This window comes from Habropoda laboriosa, unplaced genomic scaffold (genome assembly GCF_001263275.1).
Source record: "Habropoda laboriosa isolate 0110345459 unplaced genomic scaffold, ASM126327v1 scaffold333, whole genome shotgun sequence".
NCBI classification, from domain to species: domain Eukaryota; kingdom Metazoa; phylum Arthropoda; class Insecta; order Hymenoptera; family Apidae; genus Habropoda; species Habropoda laboriosa.
Genome location: NW_017100500.1, coordinates 866,994 through 883,331, shown reverse-complemented (window position 1 = coordinate 883,331; position 16,338 = coordinate 866,994). Strand labels below are relative to the sequence as shown.

Here is a 16,338-nt window from a genome sequence, read left to right as displayed (position 1 = left end):
GCGAGCTGACTCAGGGCCCCCTCGTGAGCTTGCAAGCTCCCCTTTCTGTCTTTTTCGCTCTTCGCCGCTTTTCCTTCTTCCCGCTGAGAACCTCGCCATTCCGTACGATTACCGAACCGATTACATTCGAGCGGACTCTAAGACCTGATTTTCGTCTCTCCGCTTGCTCGACGACCGAACGGGGGAGAATTTTTCACTGCATCGCAGAATTCTCCGTTTCAATCTTACAGACCGACGGATAATACGCGAGAATCGTGAAAAAAGATCAAAATGGAAAATTGAAACGTGGCGAAGCTCGGATTAGAAATAGAGTGTAACAGAATTTAGCTAAGAAAAGGAAAATGATTGATAAAATTGTAAGTTTGGTAGAAATTTACGATCGCAATTGAACGTATGTACATGTAGAGTGGAATAGAATTAAAATTATCATCCAATTATTCTAGCAACGATCGATTTATTCCACTCGTCAGTCGTTATTCTTAACCACTTCTCCGACCGATGAATACAAACATCGTGATTGTTTCGAATGACAAATGGAAAGTGGAAATCTTTAGATTCCCTCTCTTCAGATAATCCAATATTCCTACGATCGAGAAGCAACACGAGCGAGAAAGGGGGAGAAAAGTAGAACGCCGATATTAGTCCGATGACAAGAGGTCCTTGGAAATCTTAGAACTGAAATGCATTTCCACGTGAAATTAAATGCTAATAGAGAAACGCTACGTCGTGAAAGCAGATTGGCCGATATCGTTACAAGGCTACGTCTAGCTCCCGCAAGTTCTGCATAACGTATGAGGAAACGCGCGTTTCCTCCTCCGTGGAATTCGAGGGTTGTAATATCGTATATTCCTGTCGATATATGTATACGCATATATATATATGTACCTTCTCGTTCTTGCCAGTGCTTCCTGCTGTAAAGCTTCGACTATCATTTATCGAGCAGACTTCGTACAATTAAACTAACAGAAACCTTGGTAATTCTACTGTTAATTATTTCTTAAAATTGTTCACAACGATGAGGTATTTAAAGATATTCTAGGCAAAAGCAGGTATCTAAGGCAATGCATTATTCTAAAAAGCTCAAGTTTCTCTCATCGAGCTATTTACTAAACTTCGTCAAATTGTATCAGATACTTCAAAAATTTTTTTGAATTTAAAAATATTCCAGCGTCTAAGGCAAAGAGTTGATTATTTTAAGAAGCTTAAACTGCATTTATTGGGCTATTTGTTAAATTTGATCAAATTCTATCGTATATTTCTGATAAATAAAAAAAGAAACAGATTTATTAACTGTAGGTTGTCTATAACAGCAGCCAATGCGAGACACGCGATTTTTCTCGTTACTTTACTCGTGACATTAAACAATGACAGCTCCAGAGAAGAATACAGGCTACGAGCTAAGGAGCTTTCCTTAGAGACCGGCAAGCTGAAGCGCGCTCTTTGACCTTTTTATTGTTACCTTGCATGCCATCGTTCGCGTTATCGTCCTAATGCTTACTCGGCATTATAGAAAATACGCGATCGTGCGATTTTCTGCCATTTCAAACCCGAGAATGAGGAATATATCCGATATAGAACGTACGGAAAATTAGAAAAAGATCTATTCAAAAGGATAAAAGCAGATGTTCATGTGTTACAACATAATACGATCCTCCTTCTATCGACCCGTTCACTAAACTTTCTAAGCAGCTTCGCGCGTATGCTAATTAGCACACTGTCTATTCAAGGAAGCACTGAATGAAATCGCCGGATAATACGAATTTTACTATTCAAAAGGAGTTAGGCCAGAATCCTGTCTAAGCAGCGCGAGACCATAGATTAACCTTTCACCTTTACGAGGTATCGGTACCGTCGTCTGGTACTTGTATTAATTCTGCAAGCTTCCAATTAGCGAGATTAAACGTGATATTTCTTCGACGGTGTTCTTTCACGTTGACAATTTTCACCTGTGCGAAACACCGAAATAGCGCACCTTTCCGTACATTTGTCAAACATCGTTCATGGAGAACGTTCAACGGACACAATTAACGTTCCATCGGAACTCTCGATGAAATAATTCGCGGAGCAATTAGAATCGACAGTTGGATATTTCACGTCGTATCGTGTTACATCGCGTAGAACGTTATTTTATACCCGAACACTCTATTTCTGCGTACATAAGCATCGATACGATTATTTTCCTCGTTTCTTGGATTATACGATGCAAGTGGTACACGACGATCCGAATAGAATCGAGAATAAATAGAAGGTGGCCGAGCTTACGTGATGCACTAGCAAATATGCAGTTACACTTGGCTTGCGTAATATTAGTTTCTAGCTGCTACCGGCGCAATTACCAAGCCCTTGAAATCTTCTAATCGCCAACGATTACACCATATTAACCGATTAAACATTCATCCGTAATCTAACCTTCCATACCATTCTATTCTCTACATGCTATTACTCTACTGGTACCTCCTCTCGTTAACATACCATCGATGCAACACCATGCCAAAAGAAGGAAAGAAAAAAATTCCAAAAAAAGGAAAAGGAACCTTCGTACAGATGAAACGAAAAGAACGAAGTGTCAATATCACCAAAAGCCTCCGTAACTCTTTTCACGAGCAATCAAATCGTCATTCCTGGCTCTCTAATCATTGATCACTAAGTCTACCAAGCAGCTCTCTTCGATTACCATTCTCAACGCGTTTCTCAAGGGACTCACACGTGACACGGGACGATCTAACGAGGCTCGGTTAGAGAAGAACAGTCTCTCTCTTTCTCTCTCTCTCTCTCTCTCTCTCTCTGGAAGAACGTCACAATCAAGCCGTGCCAGTCTTTCGCTACCACGACGACGATTCCTCGGTTCGAATCCGCGAACGCTGTTTATCAGCGTTTCGTACGTCCCGTTCTACCGGCTGATTTCGTTCGCGAAGACTCACAACACGTGACACGAGACGACGGAGCCGGACGAATCGGGAGTGGAAGCTCTCCCGAGTGTGTGGCAGTTTGTCGGAGCTTTCTCGCGGTGCGCCAGCGAGACACGGCGTTACGCCTGAAACTGGCGACCCGTCGCACAACCACGGCCAGGCTGATCGATGCCCAAGAGAATAGCGACCGCCGCCGCGAGGAGCAAGAGAGGCAGATGGTCTCGCTTCGAGAACGCCGGCGCGACTCTCTCACGTGGATTACACGCGCGCACTCCGCGTATCCTGTCCATCCTGTGCGAGCTTTTGCCGCACGCGACCTTGTCCCAGGAAGGAAAGCTCTCGGCTCTATCTCCGGCGACCTTGCGCCACCACCGCCGCGCGCTAAACAGCCCAACGAACGCCCGTAACAATACGCGTTTCCGCTTAACCAGCCCCAACCTTTCAACCTTGTCCCTGGCCACCTACTACCGGAAACTAACTCGCGGAATTTACTCGCGCCTCCATGTTTACGCCGCGTTCCAAAGGGTGACCGTGCGTGACGGGAGTTTCAAGAGGTATGCTAAGTAGGTGGGTAGGTACTCGCCGGGTTATTTGGTAGGTAAGAACTGCTACGGTGCGGGACTTGTTTTGCTTAATTAATTAGACAGTTGCCGGTGATGTCATGCTTCTGATAACTGTTTGAATTTTTCTTGGGAAATTGCCGGATTCTGGTGCCTACTTCACTCGTGTGTGCGGAGTGTTTGAGAAAGGTCTCGGGTGACATTTTACAAAAAAAAAGGAAATCTAAGTGGAATTTAATACGAACCCTTGGATTTTCTAAGGGTTGAGAATTGTTGACTCTGATTCAGGAGTATATTTCTTATACGGACATTTATTATCCACTTGCGATTTATTAATTTATTAAAATTGCCTCGTGTACGTAGAGTATTTTTGCAAGGCGCAAGCGTATTTTAAAAAGGCACCGAAATTTCGTTATGTCGTGTAATGTAAAATGTCACCTAAATAATTCAATTAATTTACAGTTACACGAGAAATCTCAGAACTTTTTAACAGTCAACTGATCACGTGAAAATAGAAATCAATTAAAAATTAATTCGAGCACCAGAAAGTCAAAAGTTACGTACGCACAGTAATACACCCTAATTACAATTATTTCGAATTTCACAAAATGAACAGAATTTGAATGACGTTCGATTGACGTCAATAAATAATTGTCGATAAACGAGCAACAAACGCCCTTAACAACAATTACGAATTACCTTGATAAAATGACGACGATTAAAAATAAATAAACAGACATCGCGTTAGAAAGTTCAAAGGGTACAGCAGGATAAAATGGTGAAAAGTGCCCTTGAACCGATTTTACCTGGCAACACACCATTCGATCGCTTACCAAAAGAAAACATCGTACACCAAGTTTCAACCCCCTATCTCAATCGGGAGGGTAGTTACAGGGTAAATCCGAATTATCGGTTTTTACCACGTTTTCCCTATTTAACGGTATGCAAAAATTCTAACAAAATTCTACAATATTGCAGACATGGTTGCGTATGGCTGTGATTCTTTTCAGATTTTTCCGTTGCATATCCTAAGTGCAAAAAATCAAAGACGCAAAAAAATGTCGCAAAATGCAGATTTCGGGTGGAAGTTTTCGACCGACTAGATTATTACTTTTACAGTAGTTAGATATTAGTATGTCTATTGTCCTCAATTTTTTTCAGATTTTTCGAAAGGCTGCGCCGTAGTTAAAAAAATCAAAGTAGTTAAAAAAAATCGGTTCAAGGGCACTTTTGACCATTTTATCCTGCTATACCCCTCGATACTACTTCATAAAAGCGTGCAATTTACTCGTGTTGCCCGTGGAGATCTGTTTGCGCCGGTGTTTGCTACAAGTCTATCCGGCGAAACCGGAAGTTCGCACGTGCGCCAAACCGAATTAACACGTGGTTGTCTAATTCCACAGGATGTCTACCGCGAGCATCTCGTTTCTTCCGGGCAAGGATCTTCCTGTCTCTGGTTAATAAGTTTCTTTGATATCGGGCCATCTTCGAGGCGATTATTTAACACGGAAATGCAAAACAGCTACCTGCCAGAAATAAATAAGTAAAAATGAAACGGTAGGTAATCGACAGAATTGCAATTTATCGAGAATGTTGTAGACGTTGCGTCGATAAAATACAACCAACGATTTACGATGTAAATTCAGATTTATTTGTTGGTAAACGAGTCCTAATTGGTGCTTCGTGATCCTATTTGTATTCATTATACGCGAAACTCAACATCGTTTTCTCGTTTAAAGGGGGAAATTAAAATGTTCGAACGTTTGATTTGCAACCTGTGAAATTAGTATGCACGTTTCGAGTCAGAATTACTTCGATCCCACCAAACATTCCAGATCCTCCATCTCGCTACACGGAAATTAATCAAAAATTCAAGGTAAAACTTGCCGTGCGAATCTAACATCGAACCGATAAATCTTCACAGGGGATAAATAACATTTTCCTTAGAAAATATGTCGCTCGACAGAGGAATTTGCTAAAACAAACGAACAACTGGTGGAAAATAAATATGCCAAATATTTTCCTGCGAACTGTGAAATATCTGTTTTCGATATTTTCTCGTGCAAAAAAAAAGAAATAACTCGAGAAAATTAGCGATCTTTCGCGAGTATCGTGGAAACGAGAAATTCGTTTTGTCGATACGAATGAAAGATGTGGAAAAAAATTGGACGTTCCTCTTCTCGCGGGACGTTGCGCAGAACCGTGAATTATTTTATATTTTTTTAACGTCCCGTGCCCTATATTTATTTCGAGGACGCTTGTTTAGTCTGCGCCGTTGCGGCCGAGTCTCAGCCTCGCAATTTTCGGGCATTTTATTCGCGTTTGTCGATCGCCTTCGATGCAGTCTGCTTTTCGTATATCCGTTCACGTGAACCACGCCAATTCGCCGCTGAATAGCATTTTCAACGTTAAAACGTCTATCTCGCTTCTAAATTCTATACACCGAACGCGATTCATCGTTCCTACTTGCGTTTGAACATTACGTTGCATACAATTTTACAGAATTTTAATCGTCACTCTTGCCAATTTACCAAATTTAACAATTAATTTGAACAACACGAAAAACTAGAAATTTTCATGAAAAATTCTCAAGTCCAAGAAATCACTTGGCTAGCGTGCACTCTCGTTCGCACGACTATTGTTTCACGTTACGTAAAGCCGCAGAAGAGTTTGTCGTGTTATTCAAAAATGTTCTAAATTTATCCGAAAAGAAAAGGGTGATTCGATTTTAATTTGAAAGAACGAGTAAGTCGAACGATGTAAAAAAGAAAAGAATAATAGACTTTGAACGAGAACACGAAGTGATAAAGAGAGAGACGCTCGCTATAAATTATTCAGGAATCTACGTGGACTCCGACGTCACGTTCGTTGTGGACGTCACGACGCCCTGGCATTGTGAGTTCGCGATTCATTCATGAAATCCTAGATATCTACGCAATACCGACCTAAACCCGATGACATCAGAAGATAGATAATGAACAGTGTCTGAAAATATCCCTGTTTATCTGGAGACCTGCTATTTTCATCCGAGTTAGTTTATATGTTTCCTTAGCAATCTTTCCGCTAGAAATTCTATGCGTTCGCACGTAATAACGCCACTCGCCGTATTTCATTTATATACCTGAACCAAGTGTTATTTTCACAGGCTATCAAACCTCTTGTTCGTTCCTTTCTCTCTCTCTCTCTTGTAACGAGACGTCGAAAAAATGTCGATTTACGTGTTATAGGAAAAATACTTTATCCTGGTAAAGATTTTCAAACAGCAGCGTGAAACTTCTCTTTATTAAAAGCTGCACCAAAAGACACGTTTGTACGATTGATTTCTCGGGGGAAACCTTAACAAACGTTCTCTGTTCTCTGTCACAAAACCATTCTGCTTTCTTTCAGACCAACCGATACGCACTTTCTTCTCACATGACTAATTTCCGTTCACGTGTATCGCTAGCCACGATAAATACGCGTGATACTCTCTCCTCTTCGAAAAATGCGGCGAAATCTATTTTTGCCTGTTTCACAACCACGTGTCGATGTACCCTAATCTCCACGTTGCTGGAGTAATTTTCCTCGAGAAAGGTGGAAAGGAAGGGACGACGCTGATAAAACAAGGCGAATCTAGGGAATCGTCCGTGGAAATAAGTGTTTCGCGAGAGATTAAACGTCTATTAGCCGGAGCAGAGAGCCGCGAATTAATCCGTTTCCCTCTCGTTGTATCCGCGCGAGGATTGTGAAACTCGTCCCTCGTTAAACGCGGCGTTCGTAGCCGATTATGAGGGAAAATAACGAAACCTTAGAAAGCACCGTGGGCCGACTTTCACTGTGTTCCCCGTCGAAGGTTCAAAACGAAACACGTTTCAGCTAAAGATAGCCACGGTCTGATACAAAGTTAGATACAATTGGATTCGTTTCAAACTGTACGTTCGACGCTAGACACGATACACTTCGACTGTATCGTTCCTGCGAGGAGCTAAGAAAAGAAACAACTACGACAGAGATAACGTTGGAAATCACCGTGTGTTCCTCGTTAGTGAAGGATGCTCTTTAAGGTGAAAAAGATCGACGACTTAATTGATACACCTTTCGAGAAATCTGCTGTGACAACCGCATTGTTCGAACCTATCAAGTGTCTGAAGACTGATGAATGGGATCGAATTATTTCAATCCGAAGCAAGTGTGACAAAGGAATTGAAGGGTGTAGAGAAAGATCCAGTAGAAATTCGAAACTGAAATTTTTCAGAAGAAAGAAGATGAACTTTGACCCTTTTTCTCAGTGAAATAATTTTTGAAAAATTTCATTAATTCTTGCTATTTTCCCCTGAAATTATAACGAAATTAACTCTCAATTTACCTGCGAAATTAATTACTTAATTAAACAGTAACTTGTCACTCAGTCGATTATTTCCCTTTATCACCTGCCATATTTAAATTACCCCCTGAAAACGACGAACACGATGCAAAACTCTAATTCTAAACACGTCACAGAACCGCAGGCTTAATAATTACACAACGAACTCCTTTCTACCGCTTAACCATCAAACTCACGCGTATAATTCACTCCCGAAATGATGTCTCTCGCTTAACGACACTCGCTGCACATCCACCACGAAAATTGCCTCCGGAAAACTGTTCAAAGGGAAACGCTCTCGGCCACGAAGAGGACTTTAATTAGCGAAAGAGCATCGACCGAAACATCCCCTTGCCTCGTGAGACCCTAAAAGCGACGTTTCACAAAAGCAGGGACGAACTTGCCGCTTGCACGTTAAAACGTGGCCGTGTCGATGTGTATCGAGCAAGGTCAGGTTGCGTAAAAATGCCCGTGCTAGCCGGTGGATTCCGTCTACTACACCGGTTAGAGGCCAATCGGTCCCCAGGTACACCTAAGACCAGGAATATCCTCTTGTGCACGCCCCCGCCGTGCCAGAATCAAGGGGACACTATGCTAACCTCGAGTGCACTGGCCAAACCACCAACAACTCATCCCAGAAATATGACCGAACATTATTATTAGATTACGTTTCAGCCGCTGGCTCTGGAGTCGTGTGTTTCGAATCACTCGGTGGACACTTTGCCTCCTTGTTTTTGTCGATACGCGCGTTTATGGGTGGTTTAGATTAGGGTGATTCTGGGATGATTTGAAAATTTGATCGATTAATTTTGTTTCAAGCGCGTTTCGAATTGCTCTGTAGACACTTTATCTTCCTGATTTTGGCGATATTTGCACCTTTAAGTGGTTCTGATTACGGTGATTCTGACAGAGATATTTGAATTTGAGGAATTTCAGAGTTTGAGAAAATTGTTTTTAAAGTAGATTTAAATATGATGCAGTCTATTGGAGTGTAATGAATGCGTGCTTCTAACTTAATTTTCTCGTCGTTGTAGATAAAAAATTTCCCATTTTTCGAGGATTTGTCATCGCATGAATCTTCGACAAAAATGAAAAATCACGAGTCACCCGTTAATTTTGATTAACGCAACTCATCGAACACTGTTTAAACGCACTTCAACGCGATTAGCTGTCACCTCGCGACGTTTTCCCCAAGATGAAAAGTTAAATCGGACCAACGATCGGTATTTTTGTTCCACGATTCGTCGCGTGAACCAATTCGGAGTGGGACGAGCCGCGTATCCCGTTCCCTCGCTTTAAATTCGTCGCCAGATGTTACAAGCGACGAGGAAGATCAGCGAAGAGGCCGCCAGAGATACGACGCCGCGATAAGATCAATCGCGGTGCTCTTGACTCGCTCGAGAGCATTGCCTTCCTCCTTTTTGTTTTTACTGCTGTCCGCTCGTTAATCGATCCGCAGATTAGCTCGTCATTACATCGCTGCCTTGTTCGTGAATACGTTTTACGCGAAATCCGATTATCATTCGCTTAGCCGACATGCAAGTAATTTCCAAAGGGAAGCAAAACTTTCACGCTCTAATCTTCGGACGGGATTAAAAATTATTTCGAGGAACGACTTCGCCGAACCTATACGAAACAACTTTTGCCCAATACCAAAGAAAGGAAATTTCATCTAAAAAGTAAGAATTGGACAGCGATAAATTCGTGATAAATTTAAAGGAGGCTGGTAACTTTTTGAACGTGGAAAAAGCGAAAGTGCAATAATGTTTTTCTCCGAAATGAAGCAAAAATAATAATTATTTCTTCTAAAAAATAAGGAATAACTAAAGAATACCTCTTCCAACTTTATAAATAACGCCTAACACTGAAATATAAAGACAGTGTTTAAAAATTAGAAGTTCCAGAACTTCATATCCCACATGATAAAATAGTCTATAATTATTCACCGACGCGATCCATCTTCGATCGTTCACAGTTGAACACCAGCAGCGTGTGTGGAACAGAAATTCACACGAGTAAAATGGTTGAAACAGTGGAACGTTCAGAAAACAGCACGCTCAGATGGTGTTCAAATAATGAAGCTTCGGATAATAAAGATTCTAGTGTAACTCAGTTCTTCGAATCGCGTGAAACGCTTATTTATCTTCATTCGACTAATGGCTCAGAATTTGACTTGCGTTAAATTATCTTCAACTTTGTTCGCTCCATTCTCTCTCTATTTCTCATACACTCTCGCTCAAGCTAAATGCATATTGAATCGAGTTGTACTCACGTTTCGATGCACCGGCGCTCGAGCCACCCTCTCCGAAGATCCTCGAAGTAGTTCCGCGAGGAGTTCGGGACTTGGTCCCGGAAGACCTTCGAGTTTGCTCGGGCTGGAAGTGGTTCTATGATGGCATGGCGTGGGTGGCTCGGAACCGCTGTTATTCGAGCTTGTGTTGTACGAGAGATTCGCGGAAACTTTTCTGCGCGGACGAAGGCCTTCCTCGAGAGAGATATCGGCGGTTCGTGGCTTCGCCATTTCTGCCTCGAGCATTTGCCCGTAAGGACCACGCAGAGGCCTCTTACTGTACCTGAATAAATGAGGAACGAACAATCAGGATTCGATCGCGTGCTCGGTTTAATATTTCAATCTTGGTAAAGCTGAATTTCTTGCCAATGCTAGTTTAATAAAGGAAATTTTCTCTGGGTATTTCCGAACATCCGAGTTTCCAACTGAATTTCTACCTTAGAATAATGTTATATATTCCTGTAATTTAATTCCCCTTTACTTTCAGAGAAGGAACAATGGAATTTATAGTTGACGCTCTTGTAGATATTTAATTTGTCCGTAATTAAGTTGGTAATTAAATTTTCTCGCAGTAGTGTATACTGTTAAGGAGAGTCTATTTTTAGGTGTATTTCAAAGAGTCATTTTTTCTGTATAAATAAATTTTCTGCTAGCTTGTTGGAAAGAGCAAGCTGGAACCTACTTATATTACTGCGACGCTTCTTTCTAGATGACAAACTGATTGCACTAAAAATTACAGAGGCATACGGAAGACGATCTAGGGAAGAGACGAAGGCGATTCCAGCCTTTAATTACCAATTAAAAAGAAGGCCAAGTTTTGCGTAAATTTCAATTTCGATGGGAAAAGTAACAGTCTAAGGATAACAGCATTTATTTCCATAAAATCTTGGTTAAAAAAAATTTGTCCCCTATTCTTAAAATCTTAATGAAAAGCAATACTTAAAGAAAAGTCAGACAAAAATATGGTACCTCGTTTCTCTTAACCCTTTGAAGACAATTGACTCAAAAATGCACACACATTTAAAAACAACAAAAATATAATTTCGATACGATTTAGCTAAAGAAGAAATCGAAATAGTGACCCAGTTAGGTGCACGTAATCGCGAGCAAAGGGTTAAATCGTGTTCGCACGCAGACGTTCCAGGTCTATTTGCATTCTATTCCGATATATCAGCGTTCGTTCTCGTGTTACCTTCTAGGCGTGTGGCCCTCGCAGTCGGAGAGGTCGCTGGGCGTCGCAGGTGGCTCATCTCTTTCCTCGCTGCTCTGAGCTGACAGCTTGTTCCTGTCGGTGTCCAAGGACTCAGGCCATTGGGTTATGTACACGCCCTTTCTCCTTTTACTAGTGTCCCCTCTGTACCTTCTCGTTTTGCCTGACGGCGACGAAGCCTCGGAGGGTGCTTCGCTCGCCGCCTCGCTACCCTCGCTCGTTTGGCTCAACCGTGGCTCCTCGGGTGGAGGTGTTATTATCACCTCGTGGGGCTCCATCCTGTTTTCTATGAGAAACGAGCATCTTCGAATCAATTTTTAAGTTGGTAGAGGAAGAAACGAGGAACAATGGAAAACAGATTGAAATGTTGAATTTGTAAGTTAGGATTGAAAGTGTATTTTGTCAGATCATGGGGAAATATTGGCAAGTTAAATTACTCAGGTGACTGTTTCATGTGTGGAAAGTGGAATCTGGAAGCAATGCTTGTGAGTAATCGCGAAGGGGAAGAATTATTTCGGATTTGCCCTGTTTCAAGCCTTTGTCTTTAGAGACTTGCAGAGTCATACACGAAAGAGACTACTTCCCATACGTATGAACGAAAGATTCTTTCGTACGTGGAAAGACGAAACTGCGAACAATGTTTCCAAGAATCGCGAAGAAAGGGGATTATTTTGCACACTTTCTTTGATTCAGCCCTTTGTCTCTAGAGACTTGTGCAGACCTTCCGCGAAAGATGACTTCTACTCGCTGTTACGATTAAATAAAGAACCCGAACTACGCGGGAATTTCAGCTTCGATGTAGAAAGCCGGTGACAAATAACACCGTTGCGAAACAAGTGCTATGTAGATGTTAGAAAATAACCAGCAGCACTGGGTGCTTTAATGACTCACCAACTAACCGAATCCTGCATATTCGAGAAAAACGAGTATCGCTCGTTTCCCCTAACTTCTCCGACGATGTTACAATCCTTTCGAAGAGTTCGAAAGCAAGTCTCTCGACTTTATATCCATTGTCGTGATAGGTCAACGGATCAACGTGCCCTGGCGTTTATTGCGATTAGCTTTGCTCCAGGCACGAGTGAACGAGCGTGAAGTCATCAATGAAGATGGGTAGAACTCGGATGACGCTGAAATTTCTATTTCGACCCTGGCACCCACCGTTCCGAAAATAGAGCCACGCGAAATAAAGTGGAAACTCGGGTGCACCTTTGTACCCGTACTCCTGTCGATGCACCAAAAATAGTCCTTCTTTCCTTACCCTTCGCCACGAAAATATTTGGCCGGCTCATCCGGTTCGATTCCGATGCTCTAATACATCAACGGCACAAGGCGAACTTTCAACGAGCGATTCCTAATTCTTGCCACTCGATGCTTCGATAAACGTGTCAACGAATATCGGATAATTAAGAGGGAAACCGGGTCGTTGAATCTTTCGGCTGTGTTCGTACCGCGGAGAACACGGATCTCTGCGTTTAAGACATCGCAGCGGCGGCGGAATCTGATAAGCGACGGGGGGGAAAAAACGAACACCTTGAACGGTATCGAAAAAGAGGGTGAACAGGCGAAAGTGCGATTCTGGCACGGATAAAGTCGTTAAATTAAAATTACAAGCTGCGAAGATGTCAGACTTAGTAATATTATGTTGCCAATTTCCAACCGACGGAATCAGCCAAATAAGAAACTGTTGCTACATGCGGAAAGAGTTCGCGGGATTCAGCTGTTTCCCGCGCGTTTACTATCGTCATCCACTCTAGAGACAAGGTTTGTTTCCATTTTCTCTGTCACTTGCGAAAACGCGGATATAGTTAACTCGGCACGGGATACTTGAGGTGACGACATCGATAAAAGAGAATTAACTCTCAGGTGACTCTAATTTTCGACGTGACAAATTCTTGAAAATTTCATGTCGAAATTATGAATGAAAATTCTCGATCAATTTTAGCAATATCAGCGAAGGTGAGTTTTCTGAAACGAGACTTTCCTCCTTCCCGATGCGAAATACGACGAGTACGAACGTTTCTTTCTTCAAGAACACAATGAACTGTAATTACTCGACCATAGCTCACCTTTCTGCACGGTTTCCTCGATCGGTGTGGTTTCAACGAGCGGAAAAACGGGCTCGGACGTGACGACCTCGATAGGAGGCACGTCCGCTTGCACCAGATCGACTCTCGGCTCGTTGATCTCCGGAACCGGTGGTTCCGGGCTGGTGAGGGCACTGGAAGTTGCCAGACTGTCGGAACCGTCGCTCCTCGGGCGAATCTCTTCGACATTTCCGGTTTGAGGTACACCCAAGCCTTCCGCGGAGCCGACGGCGCTGTCGACGCTTGGCGTCGACGTTCTCGGACTCTGACGATTAGGGCTGTTCTGTGGCGTCGAGACCACTGGACTGACGTCCCCTCGTCTTCGTGGTAACGTGCTAGCGCGAACATCCTTGCTCTCTGTGCGATTCGACGTGGCTATTGGCTGAGCCTTCTGCCGATTAACTGGAACACGAGATTTAATTGTCATTCTTCAATATGAAATGTCTCTTTTTTTTTTGTATCCTTTAGAAATTAACGAAATTAACGAGTCAACCCTTTAGTTAACACTGGAATAACCGGAGGTGAATGTAGGATATTCTAAATATAATTATTTTTTCATTTCTGTAATTTAACCCTTTCAAGTCTGACACGTTAGGTTTTCTTACTCGACATGGTATTAAAAGGGTAAATAGCGAATGCTTAGAGTTAACAGTGTTGTACGATGTCAAAGGGTTAATAGTATAATTAATTAATCCGGCTGAAATATATATTACGGAGAGGTTCAAATGAACTCGACAATTAAATTGAATTGCTATAGTGAAACTATTGATGGATTAAATTTGGCAATTCATTGTAGAAGAGATGATTAAATTTGTGATGTAACGCTGAGTTGACATAATTAGGGAAAATAACTGTTACCAACAAATTCATTAAACGATCGTCGCCTAACTCTCACAGAAAAGACTAAAAAGTACCAGACGCCTATTCAAAGTCAACTAAAATTCTCGAAAGACATGGCATTTTTAATATTTCAAAATTTTCAAAAGCAATATCCCGATAAAATACCGTTCACATTTTTCAATTCAATCCCTCCAACTTATCAATTACCATGTTCCCCATCCGTACGAGCGAAGGTACCCGCGTTTCCGAATAGAAAAAAAAGCAAAGAGAGGCGGAGAATCGAAAATAAACTTCCGGCGAATCAACGGTTCCCGAACCATTCCTCCACGGCGGTGAATCACCGATTTTTAATCGAACTGTCTATCACGGTGTACCTGGAATATCGGAAAGAAAATACACATCGGAGGGATCGCGTGATCCCGAGGAGAGAACTAACATCGTGGACTTTTTAAATAGTATCACGAGGCGCGATTTTGCACGCCGGTGGCTGTTCCGAGGCCGTCGCGACGCGCGAGACCACGCGAGAAAGAGGGGAAGTTCTAATTACCTCCTCGAGTGTCAGGTAAGTTTGGCAGACCTCTCCAACACGAGGAGGTGACCATTCCAATAATAACAAACAGAGTGCACCGAGTGGGAACGGGAACGAAAATCTCGGTGACGCTCTGAAACGACAGCGCGTCGTCTTGGCCGAATTCCGGCAAAGATAGCGACCGATTAAGAAGTGAACTTTGCTCCTTAAGAACCACTTTACTTCGTTTACAATGTGTTTTTTTCTCTAATGAAATTTTTAAGATATTAATTTAAAAATTGCTTCGAAGCAATTAAGGATTGGTAATTAAAACCGAACATTCGTAGACTTATCTGAAATTTCGTTTACTTATGGAAATAATAAAAAAATGTTATCTTTGGTACAATGTTTGAATTCGTAGAAGAAGTTTGGAATAGCATTGGTAAATTTTGTGCAGTTAGCGAAATAGCAGATTTTAATTTGTAATTTTATATAATTTCGTATGCGCGTAAATATACCGTGCTAATAAACACGCTTCAAATGCATGAAACACATTTATTCGCTGTCTAAGGAAATGCACCGCGTTCGTGTCGCTAATTTGGCTCAAAATTTGTACATACCGTGAACTATATATAGTGCAATAACGTAATAAATATACACGGGTACATGGGCTAAAAATTTCGTGTCACGATTGGCTATATTTGGTACAACTCAATTTTAAAGTCCAATTAACAGCGATATTCTATATTTTACGACAGAGATCGACTATTCCCTTTTTCTTTCAACGGGCGGTATTCTATATTTTACGACAGAAATCAACTATTTTCATTGAAAGTCACTTGGAAGCGAGAGCAACAAGAAGCAGGTCAGATTCAATGTAGAAATTTATCGGTCGTTACAACAAACGTAAACTATCGAGAAGGACCGTAATGAATTCCGCGTTACTTCGACCTTGCCGTAATTATCGTCGTAATAATTAAACGTCAAATTAACCGCTATGTAAATTCTCCCTTTGCGGTAAAACACACATCCGTTAATTTAGTTCGCAGGCTAGCAGGGACGACAGAGAGAAGTTCTCGCGTGCATAAATACGAGGACAAGAAAAATAGGGGCACCTGTGAATGCATAAGTATGCAATTACGAGCATACGATAAGATTGCACAGTCAAGGGTATAATCTGCATATGCTCTTTTCACTTTAATCAACGCCGGTAAAGAAGAAAAGTTCTGTATAATTGAATTGTTTACTTTACACCAAGCGAATACCTCTGACTAACGTTAATTGCTCTATTCTAACAGCTAATGCTGCAATTATTCTAAATTCCTTCTGATTGCTTATCTTTCTTTTTTCATAAATATTCACTAAAAAAATCTTCAAGATTTATTATCTCTCTTTTTCTCTTCAAGTGTCCACTATTCGCGATCATAATTCCCCCGTGTGTCGTTCCCATTAGGCGAACCTTCGCCGTGAGCAGAGCGATCGTCAACCTCACGATCGTAATCACTATCATCGCGAACACGATTCTTTTCTTCGTTTTGGCCGGCCAACGATGCCCGGATAAAAGGAAATCTATTATCTGCCCGCTGCTTTCTCTC

General features: G+C 41.8%; 1 protein-coding gene across 2 annotated transcripts in view; it reads right to left on the bottom strand.

Annotated features, from left to right (window-relative positions):
• Nucleotides 1–16,338, bottom strand: part of LOC108576151 (rho guanine nucleotide exchange factor 17) — a 56,855-nt gene that overhangs the window by 21,370 nt on the left and 19,147 nt on the right. For both annotated transcript variants that reach the window (XM_017939092.1, XM_017939093.1), the window contains 3 exons: nt 13,378–13,797; nt 11,294–11,597; nt 10,084–10,384 (listed from right to left, as the gene is read on the bottom strand). In XM_017939092.1, the coding sequence (XP_017794581.1) occupies nt 10,084–10,384; nt 11,294–11,597; nt 13,378–13,797 (1,025 nt within the window). The remainder of the gene's footprint in view (nt 1–10,083; nt 10,385–11,293; nt 11,598–13,377; nt 13,798–16,338) is intronic.